The following is a 24,609-nucleotide window of genomic DNA, read 5'->3' on the forward strand; positions in this document are numbered from 1 at the left end:
CATGGTTGTTTTTTTCGTGATGGTCAAGCGAGTTATAAAATAAAACACAAAATAAAACATAAGTCACCGTGCTCGTTTTCGAGAAAATTGAGGCTGTAAAATTCAAGCCTTGCTTGACCATGCGGACCAGATGCTCAAAGTGGTATTTTTTTTAATCCTGTGTTAATTATAAAATCATATTTGATTGGATTCTCACGGCATTTATACTTGTGTGTTATACTTTGCGTTTACCCAAAAAAGGAAAGCAGGAAGAATTAGAAAAAGCCCGTTTCCAATTTAACGTCATTTTTCTGTTACACTAAATGGTAGCAATATCTGACGTTGCGTCATTACGTTTCTAATTACGGAAAATTACACGATATTTTAGTAAACGCTAGCAGTGATGACACATGTGTCAGGCATGGTGTAGCCTGTTAGAGAAAATGGACAAGTTGTCTTAATTACATACAAACAGACAAAACCTGGAGAGATTTAATATTTTATGTGAAAATGACAATGAGAATGATGGTTGTAGTATGAACGTAGTCAGATCGTAAGAAATGCGTAATGAGGACGGCATGCGCGTGCTAGTATCATACTATGGTCTTAAACAGCGTGGTGTAAACGTGATATAGTCGTAGTGGAAGCATAGTTGGGTCGCGGTGAGAACGTGATGGTCGTAGTGAAGTCGTAATAACGTCGCTGTGAGATCGTAGTGGTCTCGACCTTTGAAATCTTACCCGACCTTAGTGTGCTCTTACTACGCTTCTACTACGACCTGATTTCGACACGACCGCACCACGATTGTTTTGAACATGTTCAAAGTTGGCTACGTTCATCACGATCTTGAAGACCTCACCACGACCGTGATACGACCTTACTGCGATCGCACTACGATCGTCAAAATTGATTTTTTTCAGAGATCGTAGTGCGATCGTTGCCTAGTGGGACCGCGGAATTAAACTTTATTAGTTCACTAGAGCCACATGAGCTTAACAAAAAATATTATAACTTAGCCCACATGTTTACATATGTCCTTGGTAACAGGACTCAAAGTAGCAAAAAGGAGGGCCTGAAAGTGCAGAGTGTACAAATTAGTCCAAATGATGTCTAATAAAAAGAAAATAATATATTCAGACATTTAAAACTTTTTTTCAGTTTGAAAAAAAACAAATAAAAACTGTGTTCAACAGTAAACTTTCTTTAAAAAAATATGAATAATTTGAAAAAACACACACACAAATTTAAACTACATTTTATATATATAAAACAGAATTTACAAATAATTTAACAAAAACAGATTGTGTATATCTTTTAAAACATAAAAGTTATGTAATTCTGTCGAAAGGAAAAATACGTCCACAAATCCGAATTTTGAGCAAATATACAAAATTTCGACCTTATTTTACTAAAAAAAAAGGAGCACATGAAGGTATATTTTTATTACATATTTGATTTAATCAAGCAAAAAGTAGCCTATATGCCAATCTAATTAAAAACCGATCTTTTTTGATTGGCTTATTAATAGGTCAACTCATTTGCATATCTTTATAAATTCATAACTTTTAGTTCACTCACATGTGACCTCAAAGCGGGTTTCGTTAGATCTCCCACGCGACATACACAGGAGCGATGAGAGATCGGTTTTTAATTAGATTGCCTATATGCAAATTGTCAGCAAACTGTCGATATGGATTCTATTATATACTAGAAAAAAATAATGGTTGGAAGAAATTGCTGTGTAAGTGATATTTTGTCTTTATACTTTTCTAACTTAATTAAGATAAACAAATACGCCTTAAAGCTCAGACTATTATCTTTTTGAAATAATCTGAAACTATTTTAAAAATTGTCAATATTTTACTGGTATATATGTAAGACTCAGATCGACGTCTGGTCTCTAACCGACGTCCGTTCCTCAAATCGACGTCCAAATGTGACGTTACAATAAAATATCATTCCAAATCGACGGCCAATTTTGTGCCTATCTAATCGACGTCCATTTTTTTGGCATTCTTTAATCTACGTCCGATTTTGAGCTTCTCTAATCAACGTCCGTTTTGGACACAAAATACAAAAATGAAGTGAACCGATAGCAGCTGAAACATGTACAGCTATTTTTTCTAATGCATTAAAGCAAGACTTTGGTGAGCTTGCTTTCTTTGTTTGTATATTGCACAATTGTAATTAAGATAACGTCCAGTCAAGTTTAAATATAGTATATACAGGTTTAAATATGCCCATATATATTGTTTGAAGATATCAATGTTAATGACAAAGCTTGAATTAACGTTTATACAAACAGACAAAGCAAGTCTACCAAAGTTTTACTCTACAAGCATTCAGAAATTAGCTGTAAACCTTTAAACATATTATGTGAGTCAAATAACACCTAATTAAAAAGAAATGTGTGGTTTTTTTTTTAAATTATTACATACTAGACTAAGAATGTAAACAGGTTGTGATATCAATTTCTGAATTTAGAGATTGATATGATTTCCAGAGAGACAACTATACACTAGAGGTCAAAAAAAAAAATATAGATCATACGGCTATGAGCAATGATACAAACCAATACCACAAAGGCTATAAAAGGGCACGACATAAATAATGTAAGCAATTTAAATAAGAAAATTAACGGTCTTCTTTATAAAAAGAAATCCGAAAAACAAATATGACAGACATAAACCATCGAAAACAAATGCACTGCAGGCCCTTTACAGAATATGTTGGGGTTAAATATGTCAGTGAGCACCGCATTTAACATTAAAAAAAAAGTGGTGTAACAGCACAACATAAAACATAATGCCAATTTTTTGCGTTTACGTTTCACTACAGTTGTAAAACTCAAGAAATTTGTTGGACAAAACCTTACAGAGTCCGAATTATAATATTCTCAAAACAGGTAATGCCTGCCTCATATTATTCTCAAAAGAATTGGCTGTGCTTCTGTATTTTGTATATTGTTGAAAACTGAATGAAGCTCCTAGATTTCGTTTGTTTATCTTTGTTGTTGTGTTGCTTACTAATTGCCATACATTTACATGCATGTAATTTATTATTATGAATAGGAATGACACACTATTATGTGGATCAATTGGATTCACTTTTTATCAAGATAAACATTTATGCATGTTTTCTGGTTGAAGAAATGTATATGGAAAGTATGCATAAATGTTTGAAAATTTAGTTGTTATAAGAACCCTACAAAATATGTACATGTATAAGTGTAAATTAAGCCCAGTAATTTATTATTTATTGATATTGAACATGGATTAAAGACGACTACAATCAATCGGACTTCGTTTTGGCAATACATTAGAGTATAAAATATTTGACGTCGATTTGAGAATGTGACGTCAGATTTGGACGTCGATTTGAGGAACGGACGTCGATTTGAGGAATGGACGTCGATTAGAGGCCGGACGTCGATATGAGTCTAACATATATATGTAGGACTCAAATCCATGGTGGGTTCCAAATCTATGGCAGATTCCTAATCTATGGTAAATGTGACGTCATGCCATTCCAAATCTATGGCAGATTTTTTACAATCCTAATCTATGGCAAGTTTTGTAGTTTCCTAATCTATGGCGGATTTTTATTGTTTTCAAATCTATGGCATTTTTTTTTGCAAAAAGAAAAGAATGCAGTACATATTCGACCAATGACTTGTCTTACGAAAGAGGAAGTATACGACAACGGGAACATGTCTTTAAACATTTGTGAAATAAGCATTCCATAATGGTCAATTAAAAAATGTCATAAATTATAAACTCATAAACCTTAATACAGACTTCAAGATGAAATGGTGTGCTCTATATAAACATTTTTTTTAAACTGTGCATGGTATCTGTTTAAATCCATTCATTAAACCAACTAATAAGTCGTTGAACAAACAAGAAGACCGCTTTTTATAAATAAAAATAAAAATAAATAAAAAAGTAACAAATAAAAATAAAATACAGTTTGAATTTTGAAATAATATTTATTTCAGCGATATCGTTAATTCATCTTTTTTATTTGATGTGGATTTAAATCAAATTTGTATCCGGTAATTTGATCTTTCACATTATAAACTTTGCCAGCCGTAGACCGTAGAGTACTACCAGAACTCCTTTTAAAAATATGCGATACTGAAAATAGCGGTGCCCTTATTCATCGCGGGCATTGACCGGTACAGCACATCTTGTCCCTCTTCGGAATAGTAGGTCACATTTTCCTTAAAAACACCAGCAAATTTTGGTCAGGAAAATAATTTCATCTTGAATGGTGTTCATATCTATGGGTTCCGCCATCGTTAGCTGCAGTGAAGATGTAATATGGCGTGACGTTATCTGTTACTCTCTCCCCCAGATCTGCCATAGATTTGGAGGAAACAAAAATCTGCCATAGATTTGAGTTGTTTGGCGTTTGTAACGTCACATTTACCATAGATTAGGAATCTGCCATAGATTTGGAACCCGCCATAGATTTGAGTCCTACATATATTTGACCGAAAAGGACATTTTTTCTTTAGAAATTGTACATAAAAGATATTGCAGAGTTCTTAAAATCTGTTTATTCCCTGTTGGTCCTGGAAGACAAATCTACTAGTAGTCGTCAAAACATTAGTACCACCACTTTCTAAGAACCTTAATCGTACAAATGTATATGTTTCAAGGTAAAAGTGTGCAAGGTAATGGCGTTTTTCAGTCTGTTTATGACTAAATCCGTTTGTTGTGTAATGCTTGACAGAGGAGGATTTAGGGGCGGGGTTGATAATATACTGAAACATGATTAGAGCGAGTATCCTCTTGCACAAACCCCGGCCCCTTATGAACATTTCTTGATCCGCCAGTGGTTGATACTTTAGTCTGGAAGAGCATGATTTATATGCTGGTTTTAATTGGCTTTTAAATAGTGTGCTAGTACTAATAGTTTTCAGTTACTACAAATACTCTTATTTTGGTGATTCGCGTTTATAATCTTTAGTAAATGTTAGTTGTTTTTGCGTCTCGTATCGATCTTTTGGGTCAATCCAATTGCAACGGACTTTTAAACGTTGTTATTATGTTATACTATTACAACACTGACTGTCTAAGTTTAGGGGTTGAACGCTCACACACATGTTGAATCATGCCACATTATCATGAGCATGTAGTTGAGTGGTTATTGTTTGTTCATATCTGTCGACTCATATTTGAAATTTTTAGAATGGGTTTGTTATTTATCGCTAGGCCGTTACTTTATTTCGTCTTAATTGTTTCACATTTTTATCGTTGCCTTTTATAACTGATATACAGTATGGATATTTGTCATTTTTTAAGGCCGCACGGTTGGTTATAATTGATAATACTACTTCATTGAACTTCAGTTGATAGTTGCCAAATTAGCAGTCATACCACATCTTCTTACTTGTTATGATATTGTATACATGACTTTTAATTTCGGGTCTTATCTAAACATTTATGAAATATTAGTCGCTTGACGTTAAAAACAAACAACTAACAATCAATCAATTTAAAATCGTGTTCAATAAGGAGAAAATCATTTGATTTGTTGGGTTAAAAGGGGGAGGTGGCAGGAGTATTTTGAATATGAATATGGCGGGCTGGTAAGAGCTGGAAAAAATAGGCATCATTAGCGACAAGTTAAATCTTTAACATACATGTAAATAAAAAAATTCGCACAAGATCCTCCTGCCGGCCCCATTCCCATCCTTAGAATAACAAAAGGTCGTACCCTTACTGTAATTGTCCGTGTGTGTTTATTATTTATCCAGCTAATTGTCCTTATAGTGTCCTACTAAGGGGACGACTATTTGATATTCTGGGGAGGAGGATTTTGAAAATAAATAACTAAGCCTTGATAATCACAAAAATCAAAGGTTTGTTCTGTGGTAGTTTGAAAATAAATAACCTGACACACAATTTATTGAAAAAATAGGTCTATTCGAAAGTATTAGATGGCACCAGATATTCATAATTTTTTTTCCAAACAAAAATCGGGAAACACTTCCGTAAACTTTACATAATGAATTATAAATATTATTTAAATATACTTGAAATGTGTGAAAATGGGTTTCATTTTTAAAAGTTGAGATATATTGTGGTAGAAATACGCGTTGGTAAATATTGAGTACGAGTTTGCGAAGGTACGAGTTGACATAGCTCCACAGCTATTTTATTCTAGATTTGTAAAACTTTTGAATTGTCAAACTTCTTGATTTGTAACTTGTATTTTTCTTTAGAAACGCAACTTCTCTTTGGCTTGCAGCGGTAACTATTACACAGACGCGATCTCACAAAACGTTAAACAAAGTGACTACATTTAAAAAATTAAGAAACGTAGAAATTCATGAAACTAATGGAGAAAATACGTTTACAATTTAAGAAATTGTGTTTACACATGTATCAACAAACAGATCAAGAAATTACATTTCACAAATCAAGAAATGTAGAAATTCGTGTAACGGATGGAAAAAATACATGTTACAAATTAAGAAATGACATTTTACAAATTAAGAAATTGCAAATGTTATACGAATAAGAAATTGCATGCCATTTCACAAATTAAGAATTGTATAATTTTGGCGGATATTCCCTTCCATAGTTTTGCACCCAACTAAAATACCCCAAGTTTGAACACCTTATTTGATTTCAGGACCACCATACTCAAATGTGAAATACTTTGATATATTTCGTAACTTTTTTACCTTAAAGAATCCTGGTCCTGAGTAGATTTAGAAGTTGTCGTCAGCAGAAGATTAAAACACCGTTCATTGCGGGCTTCCGTTGTCGTTGATTTCTATATTTTGTCAATTTCATCATGGCAAACTTTCTCTACCATCAGAGGTTCATCAAGGGATAATACTAAATTTGATATTTATGCTATTAATATATGATAGTTACGATTTAAAAATCAATGTTTTAATTTAAGTTGCAGTATAAAAACAATATTAGGTCAATGTCATAAAGATATAAACTTTTTGGTATTCCGAATAAAACTGGGGAAGGGAAGGGCGCAGTAAAATCTCGTCCTTCCCCAGTTTCTCAGTCTCAGTAATATTTTTTGTATGAAGCTGAGAAACTGGGGAAGGACGAAGTTCTACTGAGCCCTTCCCCATTTTTGCGCCGAGTACAAACATTGTTTTTTTTTACATTGACCTAATATTGTTTTTAAACTGCAACTTAAATTAATAAATTGATAGCTATTCAAATCGTAACACAAATGTCAAACTTATTTTCATCCCTTAATGGACCCCTGATTGTGGAGAAAGTGTTCTATGATGAAATTGACATCGTACACAATATAGCTGTGTTACTATATTTTATATGAAATAAACAGAACTATTTGCAGTATAAAAAAACATTATATATTTTTCTGACATTGACCTGATATTGTATTTCTAGAAGTACTTAAAGATGACAAAAAGTTTAGTATTGAAAATGACTAAAATTTTCAGTACTGAAAAATGACTGAAATTTTCAGTACTGAAAAATGACTGAAATTTTCAGTACTGTAAAATGACTGAAATTTTCAGTACTGTAAACAACTTTTTCCCAACATTACTGAAAATGATATAAAAATTAATGTACTGAATAGTGATGTTTCCTAAAAGTACTGTTTATATAGCGGCATTTAATGTACATGTAAATGCTAGTCAAATTGTTGGTAGTGTAGTATAATTATAACACAAACGATTAAACTCGAAAGTTTTATTAAGAAATCAGCAAAAGCCTCGTACCATATTTGATTGACAAAAACAACATTACAGACTATTTTCTTTTCGTGCATTCCCCAGCGTAATGAAGGGGTCTTTTATAACCGACTATGCGGTATCGGTTTTCTCATTGCTGAAGTCAATGTAGTTGCCTATAATTGCATACTCTGTAAACTTCATTTGAACTTTGGTGGATACATGTATTTATCTCATTGGCAATTATACCACATCTCTTTATTGCGAAAAACCTTCTTGGTGATCTCGTAGTAGATGTTCACCTTAATTACCCGAGATTATGGATTTGATTTTCGGTAGGGTCAAACCTAACTTGAAAAGTAGTAATTGTTAATTCTGAGCATAGCACACGGCACTTAGGATTGATTGGTTGATTGTTGGTGTTTTAACGCCACTTTGAAGCGAACTATTTGGCTATTTCATGGCGGTCAGTTTTTATGGTTGGAGAAAGCCGGAGAACCCGGAGAAAACCACCGACCTTCGATATTAAAAATGACAATCCTAGTCAATTATTAGATAGGAGTCGAGTGAATCTACACGAGGGGTGTCCGAACGCACCTCAGTGTTGACTGGCTAGTGATAACATTAGAACTACTTAGACCACTTGGCCACCGACACTTAGGAGTAAGACAAAACACTGGTCGACTTGGAATCATAATGTTGACATTTACCTATTATGGTCCAATATCCAAAATCTAAATACATGGTTGGATCCAGCATATCAAAGAACCCCATTTATTCATTTTTTGTTAAAATCAAACAAAGTTTAATTTTGAACCCCGCTGAAGTGTTTATTTTTGGCAATCATTTTTGTAGAGAAAAACAAGTATAGGTTCTTAATACTAACGATATTGAAAACAGGGACAAAAGATACCAGAGGGACAGTCAAACTCATAAATCGAAAATAAGCCGACAACGCCATGGCTAAAAATAAAAAAGACAAACAAAAGTACACATATGACACAACATAGAAAACTAAAGAATAAGCAAGACAAAGCCCACCAAAAACTAACAGTGATCTCAGGTGCTACGGAAGGGTAAGCAGATCCTGCTCCACATGTGGCACCCGTCGTGTTGCTTATGTGATAAAAAATTTGGTAAATAGTCTAATTCGGTAGGTCACATTCATGAAATGGAAGGGAATTGTAGTTACGACATAAGGAACATATCCAATATCATTTATGAAACGGTTATTCCATAACGGTCAACCAACTCGTGATTGCGTCCGTAAAATTAACGAAGGGATGACTTCAACTTCACCATTTGGAAATCCTGGTTTTAATAGCTTCCTTGTGAGCAGCAACCCTCTATCAAGACAAGAGTGCACACGCTGAAATGTCTCGCCTTCTATACTAATCATTGATATTATGTTGATAGTCCTAAGTATAAAGCTAAGCTTTATAACAACTGTACCATAAACTTAAAATTAACCAAGATAACTAAACAAAGACCAATGAACCTTGAAAATGAGGTCAAGGTCAGATAAACCATGCCAGGCAGACATGTACAGCTAACAATGCTTCTATACAACATATATAGTTGACCTATTACTTATAGTTTAAGAAAAATAAACCAAAACACAAAAACTTAACACTGTGCAATGAACCGTGAAAATGAGGTCACGGTCAAATAAAACCTGCGCGACTGACATAAAGATCATAAAATATTTCCATACACCAAATATAGTTGACCTATGGCATATTGTATTAGATAAAAAGACCAAAACTCAAAAACTTAACTTTGACCACTGAACCATGAAAATGAGGTCAAGGTCACATGAAATCTGCCCGCTAGACATGTACACCTTACAATCATTCCATACAACAATATTGTAGCAGACCTATTGCATATAGTATGAGAACAACAGACCAAAACACATAAATTGAACTATAACCACTGAACCATGAAAATGAGGTCAAGGTCAGATGACACCTGCCAGTTGGACATGTACACCTTACAGTCCTTCCATACACTGAATATACTAGCCCTATTGCTTATAGTATCTGAGATATGGACTTGACCACCAAAACTTAACCTTGTTCACTGATCCATGAAATGAGGTCGATGTCAAGTGAAAACTGTCTGACAGACATGAGGACCTTGCAAGGTACACACATATCAAATATAGTTATCCTATTACTTATAATAAGAGAGAATTCAACATTACAAAAAATTTGAACTTTTTTTTCAAGTGGTCACTGAACCATGAAAATGAGGTCAAGGACATTGGACATGTGACTGACGGAAACTTCGTAACATGAGGCATCTATATACAAAGTATGAAGCATCCAGGTATTCCACTTTCTAAAATATAAAGCTTTTAAGAAGTTAGCTAACGCCGCCGCCGGATCACTATCCCTATGTCGAGCTTTCTGCAACAAAAGTTGCAGGCTCGACAAAAATCATGATAGGAAATGAAAGTACGGGGAAATCGTATTAATTGGGAGATATATACCCCGTATGCAGGTGCTGCTGGGATGTTGCTACTAAGAAATGGAAAGTTCACAATTTGAAAGCTGAAATCATCAGATTTGTTTTCAACCGACCCTCATTGTCAATTTCTAGATGTAAGTCAAGATATGAGGCCGACTTAACTGTATTTGTAGTATCCTTTATCTATAGTTCGATGGGATAGATGCGTTCAACAAAGTCACAATTTTTTTAATTATTTAGTGAAAGAACATCATCTATATAGCAGAAAGTAAAGTTAAAGTAGAGTTAAAGGATATTGAAGACTTGATCACTTTGATAGGCCACTAGTTTAAATTCCACATGCTTATAAGATTGTCGGTAAGATAAATTCGTTACAGAAGTTTATATGGGGTCAGTAAATTTCATACGGGGATTCGAACTTCACTCTCACCCCATATGGAATTTACTGACCCCATATATTTCGTATTAGGTCACTAGCACTATGTAACTAATACTATCTACATGACCTACATTAAATTCACTAAAGGACAAAAACATTAGAATAATTCATATATAATTCCAATAAAAAGATATAGAAAGGCAATACTAGTATACTGCTGTTTATGATATGTTCCTACAAGTTTTCATGTTTTGTCTCGGTACTATACACATTTATCATGACTAAACATTTCAATTCATTATTATAATGCACTAAATATACCTATAAACACATATTAATTGTTATGTAACGGTTTAGGTATTGGTAATATTTACATATGTTTGCTGCATGTAATTATATTATATAGATTGGTTCACTTTTTAAGTTTCATGAGTTTTTGTCCAATATTTAGTCTTTGATCAACTATCTCATATTGACCAATACTTTCTATAATTCTACGAATTTAAAGCCGGTTTGTAAACCATCACAGCTTAGCCATTACGTTCTATAATTCTGCTAATATAGATAGAGGAAGATGTGGTATGAGTGCAAATTAGACAACTCTCCATCCAAGTCACAATTTATAAGAGTAAACCATTATAGGTCACAGTACGGTCTTCAAGACGGAGCCTTGGCTCACACAGAACAAGCTATAAAGAACTAAAAAAGTACTGTGTAAAACCATTCAAACGGGAAAACCAACGCTATATAAAACAAGAGTGCACACGCTGAAATGTCTCGCCTTCTTTACTGATCATTGATATTATGATGATAGTCCTCAATATAAAACTTTATTACAACTGTCACATAAACTTAGCATTAACTTAAAAAACTAAAAATATTTACCAATAAACCATGAAAATGTGGCCAAGGTCATATGAACCATGTCAGGCAGACATGTACAGCTAACAATTCTTCCATACAACAAATATAGGTGACCTATTGCTTATAGTTTAAGAAAAACAGACCAAGACAACAAAAAATAACACTGAGCAATGAACCATTAAAATGAGGTCAAGGTCAAATTAAATCTGAGCGACTGACATATAGATCATAAAATATTAATTATTTCCATACACCAAATATAGTTGACTCATTGCATATAGTGTTAGATAAAAAGACCAAGACTCAAAAACTTAACTTTCACCACTGAACCATGAAAATTAGGTCAAGGTCAGATGACACCTACCAGCTAGACATGTTCACCTTACAATCATTCCATACACCAAATATAGTAGACCTATTGCATACAGTATATGAAAAACAGACAAAAACACAAAAACTATAACCACTGAACCATGACAATGAGGTTAAGGTCAGATGACACTTGCCAGTTGGACATGTACACATTACAGTCCTTCTATACACCGATTATATTAGACCTATTGCTTATAGTATCTGAGATATGGACTTGACTCCCAAAACTTAACCTTGTTCACTGATCCATGAAATGAGGTTGAGGTCAGGTGAAAACTGTATGACGGGCATGAGGACCTTGCATGGTACGCACATACCAAATATAGTTATCCTATTACTTATAACAAGAGAGAATTTAACATTACAAAAAATCTTAACATTTTCAAGTAGTCACTAAACCATGAAAATGGGGTCAAAGACATTGGACATGTGACTGAAAGAAACTTCGTAACATGAGGCATCTATATACAAAGTATGAAGCATCCAGGTCTCCTACCTTCTAAAATATAAAGCTTTGAAGAAGTTAGCTAACGCCGCCGCCGGATCACTATCCCTATGTCAAGCTTTCTGCAACAAAAGTTGCAGGCTCGACAAAAATCATGATAGGAAATGAAAGCACGGGGAAATCGTATCAATTGGGAGATATATACCCCGTATGCAGGTGCTGATGGGATGTTGCTACTCAGAAATGGAAAGTTCACAATTTGAAAGCTGAAATCATCAGATTTGTTTTCAACCGACCCTCATTGTCAATTTCTTGATGTAAGTCAAGATATGAGGCCGACTTAACTGTATTTGTAGTATCCTTTATCTCTAGTTCGATGGGATAGATGCGTTCAACAAAGTCACAATTTTTTAAATTATTTAGTGAAAGAACATCATCTATATAGCAGAAAGTAAAGTTAAAGTAGAGTTAAAGGATATTGAAGACTTGATCACTTTGATAGGCCACTAGTTTAAATTCCACATGCTTATAAGATTGTCGGTAAGATAAATTCGTTACAGAAGTTTATATGGGGTCAGTAAATTTCATATGGGGATTCGAACTTCACTCTCACCCCATATGGAATTTACTGACCCCATATAGTTCGTATTAGGTCACTAGCACACTATGTAACTAATACTATCTACATGACCTACATTAAATTCACTAAAGGACAAAAACATTAGAATAATTCATATATAATTCCCATAAAAAGATATAGAAAGGCAATACTAGTATACTGCTGTTTATGATATGTTCCTACAAGTTTCATGTTTTGTCTCGGTACTATACACATTTATCATGACTAAACATTTCAATTCATTATTATAATGCACTAAATATACCTATAAACACATATTAATTGTTATGTAACGGTTTAGGTATTGGTAATATTTACATAATATGTTTGCTGCATGTAATTATATTATATAGATCGGTTCACTTTTTAAGTTTCATGAGTTTTTGTCCAATATTTAGTCTTTGATCAACTATCTCATATTGACCAATACTTTCTATAATTCTACGAATTTAAAGCCGGTTTGTAAACCATCACAGCTTAGCCATTACGTTCTATAATTCTGCTAATATAGATAGAGGAAGATGTGGTATGAGTGCAAATTAGACAACTCTCCATCCAAGTCACAATTTATAAGAGTAAACCATTATAGGTCACAGTACGGTCTTCAAGACGGAGCCTTGGCTCACACAGAACAACAAGCTATAAAGGACTAAAAAAAGTACTGTGTAAAACCATTCAAACGGGAAAACCAACGCTATATAAAACAAGAGTGCACACGCTGGAATGTCTCGCCTTCTTTACTGATCATTGATATTATGATGATAGTCCTCAATATAAAACTTTATTACAACTGTCACATAAACTTAGCATTAACTTAAAAAACTAAAAATATTTACCAATAAACCATGAAAATGTGGCCAAGGTCATATGAACCATGTCAGGCAGACATGTACAGCTAACAATTCTTCCATACAACAAATATAGGTGACCTATTGCTTATAGTTTAAGAAAAACAGACCAAGACAACAAAAAATAACACTGAGCAATGAACCATTAAAATGAGGTCAAGGTCAAATTAAATCTGAGCGACTGACATATAGATCATAAAATATTAATTATTTCCATACACCAAATATAGTTGACTCATTGCATATAGTGTTAGATAAAAAGACCAAGACTCAAAAACTTAACTTTCACCAGTGAACCATGAAAATTAGGTCAAGGTCAGATGACACCTACCAGCTAGACATGTTCACCTTACAATCATTCCGTACACCAAATATAGTAGACCTATTGCATACAGTATATGAAAAACAGACAAAAACACAAAAACTTAACTATAACCACTGAACCATGACAATGAGGTTAAGGTCAGATGACACTTGCCAGTTGGACATGTACACATTACAGTCCTTCTATACACCGATTATATTAGACCTATTGCTTATAGTATCTGAGATATGGACTTGACTCCCAAAACTTAACCTTGTTCACTGATCCATGAAATGAGGTTGAGGTCAGGTGAAAACTGTATGACGGGCATGAGGACCTTGCATGGTACGCACATACCAAATATAGTTATCCTATTACTTATAACAAGAGAGAATTTAACATTACAAAAAATCTTAACATTTTCAAGTAGTCACTAAACCATGAAAATGGGGTCAAAGACATTGGACATGTGACTGAAAGAAACTTCGTAACATGAGGCATCTATATACAAAGTATGAAGCATCCAGGTCTCCTACCTTCTAAAATATAAAGCTTTGAAGAAGTTAGCTAACACCGCCGCCGCCACTGTAGGATCACTATCCCTATGTCGAGCTTTCTGCAACAAAAGTTGCAGGCTCGACAAAAACGAGAAACGAGAAACACTTATGAATCACAGCAACAAACGACAACTACTGAACATCAGATACATATTGGTCCTCTATTTTATCTTGGACTTTCTTCAACTTTATGAAAAGACAGTTTGGGTCATTATGTCATCTTGGTCATTTCTTTCTGTAAATCTATGGTAAGACAGTTTGGGTCATCATGTCATCTTGGTCATTTCTTTCTGTAACTCTATGGTAAGACAGTTTGGGTCATTATGTCATCTTGGTCATTTCTTTCTGTAACTCTATGGTAAGACAGTTTGGGTCATTATGTCATCTTGGTCATTTCTTTCTGTAAATCTATGGTAAGACAGTTGGGTCATTATGTCATCTTGGTAATTCTTTCTGTAAATCTATGGTAAGGCATTTTAAGACTGACTATAATTGGCAGCATTACATGTACATTCTAAAGATGGCCTACTAGTCATAAATGATTGGTGGTCTACTGCCAATATGTTGGTATGCTAGGAGTATGTGAATTTACAATAAATTGCACAAATAACTGTTTGTAATAAAAATCTTGAAGATGAGATCAATCTATATTATGGGTGAACATTCATTTTGTTTCAATTTCAACTGCAATATCCATTCCTGAAATAAAAAAAAGAAATCACAACTGCACAGGTAAAATAAGATATTGTTTGAAATTGTTCTTCAAAAATACAAGTTATACTAATATACCAATTTTTTTGGACCAAGAGAAAAACAAATGATGTAGTGATGCCCAGGCAATGGAACACAGACGTTTCATACATACTTAATTAAGTCTACATACACTCATACTGTTGTAAAAATCAGGATAAAATTAACTTTGAGCACAAATTCAAAGTTAAACAAGATGCTCCGCAGGGTGCAGCTTTATACGACCACAGAGGTTGAACCCTGAACGGTTGGGGCAAGTATGGACACAACATTCAAGCTGGATTCAGCTCTAAATTTGGATTGTGATTAAATATAGTTGACACAGCATATGTTTCTGACACAGAATGAATGTGGTCTAATAAACTTAAAATTTGTTTTTTGCTTTTGAGCAATTCACTATGCTGTTGAATATTAATCCTCTCAAAAAAATGTTCGAAGAAATTTTCTTTTTATTTATGAAATCTGAAATGAGAAAAATTGAACCCCCCCCCCCCCAAATTTATTTTTTCACATCCCCCTTTCCCTTATTCCAAAACTGATCTCAATTCAAATTTCTAATGGAGTTTGCAACAATAACTACTCATTTAAATACATCATAAAATATCAAAATGTAAAAAAACTTGTTATCACTGAATGGTAAGATACGTTTTAATTTATCAGTTGGTAGTAAAAGTGAATATACATTGTATATTGTATAAAACAATGATTTAAGTTGATTCAACTACTATTCTGGACAAAGAAAGATAACTCCAATTGAAAATTTCTTGCTATTGCGCAATATTGTGCAATTAGAAATTTCTTGCTATTGCGCAATACTGTGCCATTGAAAATACTTGTTATTGCACAATAATGTGCAATTGAAGATTTCTTGCTATTGCGCAATACTGTGCAATTGAAAATTTCTTGATATTGCACAATACTGTGCAATTGAAGATTTCTTGCTATTGCTGAATACTGTGCAATTGAAAATTTCTTGCTATTGCACAATACGTCATATAATAATTTTGGATCCTGATTTGGACCAACTTGAAAACTGGGCCCATAATCAAAAATCTAAGTACATGTTTAGATTCAGCATATCAAAGAAGCCCAAGAATTCAATTTTTGTTAAAAATCAAACTTAGTTTAATTTTGGATCCTTTGGACTATTAATGTAGATCAATTTGATAACGGGACCAAAAATTAAGAATCTACATACACAGTTAGATTCGGCATATCAAAGAACCCCAATTATTCAATTTTTAATGAAATCAAACAAAGTTTAATTTTGGACCCTTTGGGTCTTATTCCTAAACTGTTGGGACCAAAACTCCCAAAATCAATTCCAACCTTTATTTTATGGTCATAAACCTTGTGTTTAAATTTCATAGATTTGTATTTACTTATACTGAAGTTATGGTGCGAAAAACAAGAAAAATGCTTATTTGGGCCCCTTTTTTTTATCCCTAATTCCTAAACAGTTGGAACCAAAACACACAAAATCAATCCCAACCTTCCTTTGGTGGTCAATAACTTTGTGTCAAAATATCATTGCTTTCTATTTACTTAAACTAAAGTTATAGTGTGAAAACCTAGAAAATGCTTATTTCAATATTTGGGCGCTTTTTGGCCCCTAATTCCTAAACTGATGGGACCAAAAATTCCAACATCAATCCCCGCCACCTTCCTTTTGTGGTCATAAACCTTGTGTTTAAATTTCATACATTTCTATTTACTTAAACTAAAGTTATAGTGCGAAAACCAAAAGTATTCGGACGACGACGACGATGAGGACATCGACGACGCCAACGTGATACCAATATACGACAAAATTTTTTTTCAATTTTTGCGGTCGTATAAAAAGGAGTTTCAACTGTTTTAAACCATAATTACCTAATATTCCATTTTCAATTGATTGAACTTCATGCGCAGAAACAGTCTTAGCCGCAATTTCATTTATATGATCGGTATAGAGCTTTGCTGGTTTGTTATGTTGATCAAATCTTTTTAAAAGATCACTTAATATGTTCATTAACTCGTTAAAACGTGTATCTCCAAGTCCAGCTGCCTTTGAGTGTTGTAGTTCGTTCCTTGTAAGTCGTATGCGCTCAATGTCATCTCCAATTGCTATGTTTGCAACCTGAATTTTTTGCCATTCCCCACCCCATCCATTAGTTGGAGTATGTTTTCTAAGTTTTCTGTGCTCCTGGTATAAGTATGTTATATCGCAATCACTTCGTTGACGTAGGTTTGGTATATCTTGTTTTAATAGGTCATATGAAGCATCAGCAAGAACATTTAGCACAATTATTCCCATTTTTGTGAAATTGATCTGCTCTACGGTGAACTAAAAAAGATAAATGTATAGAATTAAACGTAAATATGAAAAAAAAGGCCAAAATATTGTAGAAAATGCATATTCTAATATGACCTCTTCAAGCATTTTGAGTACATACACATATATACATCATGTTGTCAAAATGTCCTTAGGTTGTTCCAAACAAACTCCCACATTGTAGGCTTTTGTTAATGAGTTATGCCAGTCGACCAGATGTAAAGCAGTGTAATAAGTGACTTCATTGACAATCGACTCATATTGTGACATTAACATTGTGACATTGAAAACATACGAGAAAATGCTTTAAAGAGATAGTCGTCAAAACATGGATACCATCATGAAAACGATTATATAGATATAGGAAGATGTGGTCTGAGTGCCAATGAGACAACTCTCCATCCAAATAACAATTTATAAAAGTAAACCATTATAGGTCAATGTACGGCCTTCAACACGGAGCCTTGGCTCACACCGAACAACAAGTTATAAAGGGCCCCAAAATTACTAGTGTAAAACCATTAAAACGGGGAAACCAAGGGTCTAATCAATATAAAAAAAAACAGAAACGAGAAACACGTATAAATTACATGAACAAAAGACAACTACTGTACATCAGATTCCTGACTTAGGACAGGTGCAAAAATTTGCAGGGGGATTAAATGTTTTAATGGTACCAAACCTTCTACCTTTTTCTGAAACAATAGCATAACACCACAACATAGAAAAACACACAATAAAATATCAATTGGTAGGCTTAACTCAATCACACCAGATGCTCTGCAGGGCACAGCTTTATACGATCGCAGAGGTCGAACCCTGAACAGTTGGGGCAAGTATGGACACAACATTTAAGCTTGATACAGCTCTGAATTTGGATTGTGATTAAATACCAGTAGTTGACACAACATAAGTTTCTGACACAGAATGAATGTGGTCTAAGAACTTAAAAACTTAAAAATTTTAAATTGGACATTTACCTATTATGGTCCAATATCAAAAATCTAAATACATGGTTAGATTCAGCATATCATAGAACTCCAAGAATTCATTTTTTTATGAAATCAAATAATGTTCAATTTAAGACCCTTTTGACCTCAATGTGGACCAATTTGATAACCAGGCCCAAATATTAACTAGAGGCTCTAAAGAGCCTGTGTCGCTCACCTTGGTCTATGTGACTATTAAACAAAGGAAGCAGATGGATTCATGACAAAATTGTATTTTGGTGATGGTGATGTGTTTGTACATCTTACTTTACTGAACATCCTTGCTACTTACAATTATCTCCATCTATAATGAACTTGGCCAAGTAGTTTCAGTGGAAAATGTTAGTAAAAATTTACAAATTTTATAAAAATTGTTGAAAATTGACTATAAAGGACAATAACTCCTTAGGGGGTCAGTTGACCATTTCAGTCATGTTGACTTATTTGTAAATCTTACTTTGCTGAACATTATTGCTGTTTACAGTTTATCTCTATCTATAATAATTTTCAAGATAATAACCAAAAACAGTAAAATTTCCTTAAAATTACCAATTCAGGGGCAGGAACCCAACAATGATATCCGATTCATCTGAAAATTTCAGGGCAGATAGATCTTGACCTGATTAACAATTTTACCCATGTCAGATTTGCTCTAAATGCTTTGGTTTTTGAGTTATAAGCCAAAAACTGCATTTTACCCTATGTTCTATTTTTAGCCATGGCGGCCATCTTGGTTGGTTGGCCGGGTCACCGGACACATTTTTTAAACTAGATACCCCAATGATGATTGTGGACAAGTTTGGTTCAATCTGGCCCAGCAGTTTCAGAGGTGAAGATTTTTGTAAAAGTTAACGACGACGGACGACGGACGCAAAGTGATGGGAAAAGCTCACTTGGCCCTTCGGGCCAGGTGAGCTAAAAATCTAAATACATGGTTAGATTCAGCATATTGAAGAACCCCATTTATTCATTATTGTTGAAATCAAACAAAGTTTAATTTTGGACCCTTTGGACCTTAACGTAGACCAATTTGAAAACAGAACGAACAATTAAGAATCTGAATACACGGTTAGATTTGGCATATCAAAGAACCCCAATAATTCATTTTTTGATGACCCTTTTTGCCCCTAATTCGTTGGGACCAAAACTCTTAAAATCAATTCAAACCTTCCTTTTGTGGTCATAAACCTTGTGTTAAATGTTTATAGATTTCTATTAACTAATACTAAAGTTATTGTACAAAAAACAAGAAAAATGCTTATTTCGGACCTGCTTTTGGCCACTAATTCCTAAACTGTTGGGACTAAAAATCTCAAAATCAATCCCAACCTTCCTTTTGTGGTCATAGACCTTATGTTAAAATATCATAGATTTCTGTTTACTTATACTAAAGTTATTATGCGAAAACCAAGAAAAATGCTTATTTGGGCCCTTGTTGGCCCCTTATTCCTAAACTCTTGGGACCAAAACACCCAAAATCAATCCCAACCTTCCTTTTATGGTCCTAAACTTTGTGTTTAAATTTCATAGTTTTCTACCTACTTTTACTTAAGTTAGAGTCAGAGATGGGTCCGATTACTTTCAATGTAATTGATTAAATTACAATTACTTTGTCATTTGTACGATTAAATTAAATTAATGATTACATCATTTCTGAAAGTATCTGATTAAATTAATGATTACATTGGAAAAGTAATCATGATTACATCTGATTACAATGAATTTAAAAACAAAACATTTTGAATGATGTGAATGAATAAACGTTCAATAACACTATAGCATTTTGAGAAAGTATTTTAATTGGTTCAATTATAAAATGATAACTTCAAATTAAACTTCATTTATTTAAATAAACACCAAATTTCACTACATATATATACATTACATTTTATCACCAATGATCTCTGAATTATTTTGAATTAAATTTAATAAAGATAAATCATAATCAAGAGTTTTTTGTTTGTCTTTTGACCTCTTTCATAATTTATATGTATTCCAAGTTGCAGTTTATGGAAATTGAAGTATGGACAAAATAAAGTTACCAGTTAAAACTATGTAAAATTTTAATAGAAGTGTTTAATCAAATTGTAAACAATATGTAAGTACTAAAAATCATTGCATTTTACATGTCCAGTCCAAATACAAAAAAAAATTTAAACAACATATTTGTCCATCTTTTAATTTAGTTTGTGCTAATTAGATAAATGTTCATGTCTGATTTATCTTTTATCATATATATTTCCCTACAGCTATACTCAATTTTTAATTGCAATAAAAACAAACATTAATTAGTCCCCTACCTGTCTATTCAAAGTTGATAAAAATCACAAAAATTAACAAAAGATTATAATTCAGGGTTAAAGAAAAGTATTACTTGAATATATAACAGTTATTATCAAATATTAGTATGAAGATCATTATAAAACGATGAATATACATATATATTCCCCAAGTCAGGAGCCTCTGTCCCAAGTCAGGAGCCTCTGGCCTTAGTTAGTCTTGTTTTATTTTAATTTTAGTTTCTTGTGTACAAATTGGAAATTAGTATATCTAGATAAAAGATATATAATTGTATTATGTCTCTGCTTAGGCTAATGTTGAATTTTCAATACTGTAACAGTCAATTTTTACTGAAGTAGACATGCTTAAAGTAACCAAATAATTTTAGTATGTTTAAAATTTATCAAATATGAATAACAAAGAGGTTCATTTAATGATCAAAACACAATTTTAGATTTTTTTCATTGTAATCAGAAGTAATCAAAAAGTAATCATGATTACAGGGTATTTTGAAATGTAATTGATTAAATTAAATTACATCTAATCAGATTTTTGGCTGATTAATGATTACGCTGATTACTTGAAAAATTGTAATCAATTACAGCTGATTAACGATTACAATTACAATTACCCCAAGTCTGGTTAGAGTGCGATAACCAAATGTCTTCGGACGACGATGACGACGCCGCCAACGTGATACCAATTTACGACCAAAAAATTTTCAATTTTTGAGGTCGTATAAAAACGTAAATTAACACATATGTATGAATTGAAAGCTCATTTCTTATCTGAAAAAAAGTCAGATTGAATTTTGCAAATGAATTTATGGAAAAGTAATCATTGTAAATATAACGAAATTTGATGAGACTGTCAGCAAAGTGAAAGGGTTAGCGCTATAAAACCAGGTTTAATTCACCAGTTTCTACATTTGAACATGCCTGTACCAAGTCAGGAATATGACAATTCTTGTCTATTCTTTTTTGATGTGTTTTGTTATTTGATTTTGCCATGTGTTGATGGACTTTTCGATTAGATTTTCCTCTAAGTTGAAGGATTTTTGTGATTTTACTTTTCATTTGTCCGTAAAACTTTCTGTTGTAACACACAGTCATACTTGATTATGGGTTGGATTGTTAGGAATTTATTTCATAACATTCGGTGAAATATTTACCACACTTAACTAAAAAACAGCAGTATGATGACTTTAAAATTGTGAGCAATGGTGATTGATTTTAATTTTGAAACGGGTAATAAGAATGGAAATATATATGACAGTGTTTTATCCATGAACGTTTACGTGAAATACTGAACATATACCACTAGTACAGTGAAGCTGTTTGCTAATGTTTCCTTCAGTTCCTGTTTGATTCATTCTAATTTCTGCATATTAATATGGCATGAAAAAACATTTTCTATGAGTTATATATTGATGAAAATATGGAATACATTGTGATATTACATACCCCAGCCGAACTGGCTGTTCCTGGTGCCTCATCCTGGACAAATACTTTATTACCAGATTTGATACGGACTACTACCTGCATTTAAAATAGTATATTCGTCATTATAAATAGAACATAGTTGGTAAACCCCACAAAAAGGTTCCATAAGCAACTTGCTAAAGAGGATGACCCTTTTTATTTACTTTCACTATATTTTAATAAGCATAGTAATTTAAATCAACACTATCAAGCATGCTATTAATAAATTCGTTTATGTATTGTAAGGTATTATTAAATAAAATCACGTTTTTTTTATCATTTATGCAGCTGTTAATTTTCTCCATCATAACGACAAATGTACTAATACCAACATTTATTTTACAGAAAAATTGGCTAAAAACGTAACATATAGCTTTTTATGACTTTTTTTGTGACAAAAATGTTTATGTCACCTGAACATCTTATAATATTCTTAATTCAAAATCAACATATAAGTAAATAGAAAATTCCTTTAACTATGTTACGTAATTGTCTACATTCACACAAACTATGGACACAGCATAATTAGGAAATAATTAAATTGAATTGTGAAGCCAAATGTAGCAACAATTGCCATGGTAAATAAAACTAAACTAGAGGCTCTAAAGAGCCTGTGTCGCTCACCTTGGTCTATGTGCATATTAAACAAAGGACACAAATGGATTCATGACAAAATTGTATTTTGGTGATGGTGATGTGTTTGAAGTTCTTACTTTACTGAACGATTTTGCTTCTTACAATTATATCTATCATGAACTTTGCCCATTAGTAACAGAGAACTATATTTGGTAAAAATTTACATAAATTTACCAAATTAATGAAAATTGTTAAAAATTGACTATAAAGGGCAATAACTCCTTAAGGGGTCAATTGACCATTTAGGTCATGTTGACTTATTTGTAGATCTTACTTTGCTGAACATTATTGCTGTTTACAGTTTATCTCTAACTATAATAATATTCAAGATAATAACCAAAAACAGCAAAATTTCTTCAAAATTACCAATTCAGGGGCAGCAACCCAACAACCGATTGACCGATTCATCTGAAAATTTCAGGGCAGATAGTTCTTGACCTGATAAACATTTTTATCCCCTGTCAGATTTCCTCAAAATGCTTTGGTTTTTGAGTTATAAGCCAAAAACTGCATTTTACCCCTATGTTCTATTTTTAGCGGTGGCGGCCATCTTTGTTGGTTGACCAGGTCACGCCACACATTTTTTAAACTAGATACCCCAAAGATGATTGTGGCCAAGTTTGGATTAATTTGGCCAAGTAGTTTCAGAGGAGAAGATTTTTGTAAAAGATTACTTTAATTTACGAAAAATGGTTAAAAATTGACTATAAAGGGCAATAACTCCTAAACGGGTCAACTGACCATTTTGGTCATGTTGACTTATTTGTAGATCTTACTTTGCTGAACATTATTGCTGTTTACAGTTTATCTCTATCTATAATAATATTCAAGATAATAACCAAAAACAGCAAAATTTCCTCAAAATTACCAATTCAGGGGCAGCAACCCAACAACCGATTGACCGATTCATCTGAAAATTTAAAGGCAGATAGATCTTGACCTGATAAACATTTTTATCCCATGTCAGATTTCCTCAAAATGCTTTGGTTTTTGAGTTATAAGCCAAAAACTGCATTTTACCCCTTTGTTCTATTTTTAGCCGTGGCGGCCATCTTGGTTGGTTGACCAGGTCACGCCACACATTTTTTAAACTAGATACCCCAAAGATGATTGTGGCCAAGTTTGGATTAATTTGGCCAAGTAGTTTCAGAGGAGAAGATTTTTGTAAAAGATTACTTTAATTAACGAAAAATGGTTAAAAATTGACTATAAAGGGCAATAACTCCTAAACGGGTCAACTGACCATTTTGGTCATGTTGACTTATTTGTAGATCTTACTTTGCTGAACATTATTGCTGTTTACAGTTTATCTCTAACTATAATAATATTCAAGATAATAACCAAAAACAGCAAAATTTCTTCAAAATTACCAATTCAGGGGCAGCAACCCAACAACCGATTGACCGATTCATCTGAAAATTTCAGGGCAGATAGATCTTGACCTGATAAACATTTTTACCCCATGTCAGATTTGCTCTAAATGCTTTGGTTTTTGAGTTATAAGCCAAAAACTGCATTTTACCCCTATGTTCTATTTTTAGCCGTGGCGGCCATCTTGGTTGGTTGACCGGGTCACGCCACACATTTTTTAAACTAGATACCCCAATGATGATTGTGGCCAAGTTTGGTTTGATTTGGC

At 33.2% G+C, this 24,609-nt stretch overlaps 2 protein-coding genes across 4 annotated transcripts in view; both read right to left on the reverse strand.

Annotated features, from left to right (window-relative positions):
• Positions 1–24,609, reverse strand: part of LOC143054433 (ficolin-2-like) — a 218,519-nt gene that overhangs the window by 61,363 nt on the left and 132,547 nt on the right. The gene's annotated exons all lie outside the window — the stretch shown is intronic.
• Positions 10,669–24,609, reverse strand: part of LOC143054430 (uncharacterized) — a 76,418-nt gene continuing 62,477 nt past the window's right edge. For both annotated transcript variants that reach the window (XM_076227435.1, XM_076227434.1), the window contains 3 exons: positions 22,317–22,391; positions 17,143–17,596; positions 10,669–15,219 (listed from right to left, as the gene is read on the reverse strand). In XM_076227435.1, the coding sequence (XP_076083550.1) occupies positions 15,185–15,219; positions 17,143–17,596; positions 22,317–22,391 (564 nt within the window). In that variant the 3' untranslated portion in view covers positions 10,669–15,184. The remainder of the gene's footprint in view (positions 15,220–17,142; positions 17,597–22,316; positions 22,392–24,609) is intronic.

Source organism: Mytilus galloprovincialis, chromosome 12 (genome assembly GCF_965363235.1).
Source record: "Mytilus galloprovincialis chromosome 12, xbMytGall1.hap1.1, whole genome shotgun sequence".
In the NCBI taxonomy this organism is placed as follows: Eukaryota; Metazoa; Mollusca; class Bivalvia; order Mytilida; family Mytilidae; genus Mytilus; species Mytilus galloprovincialis.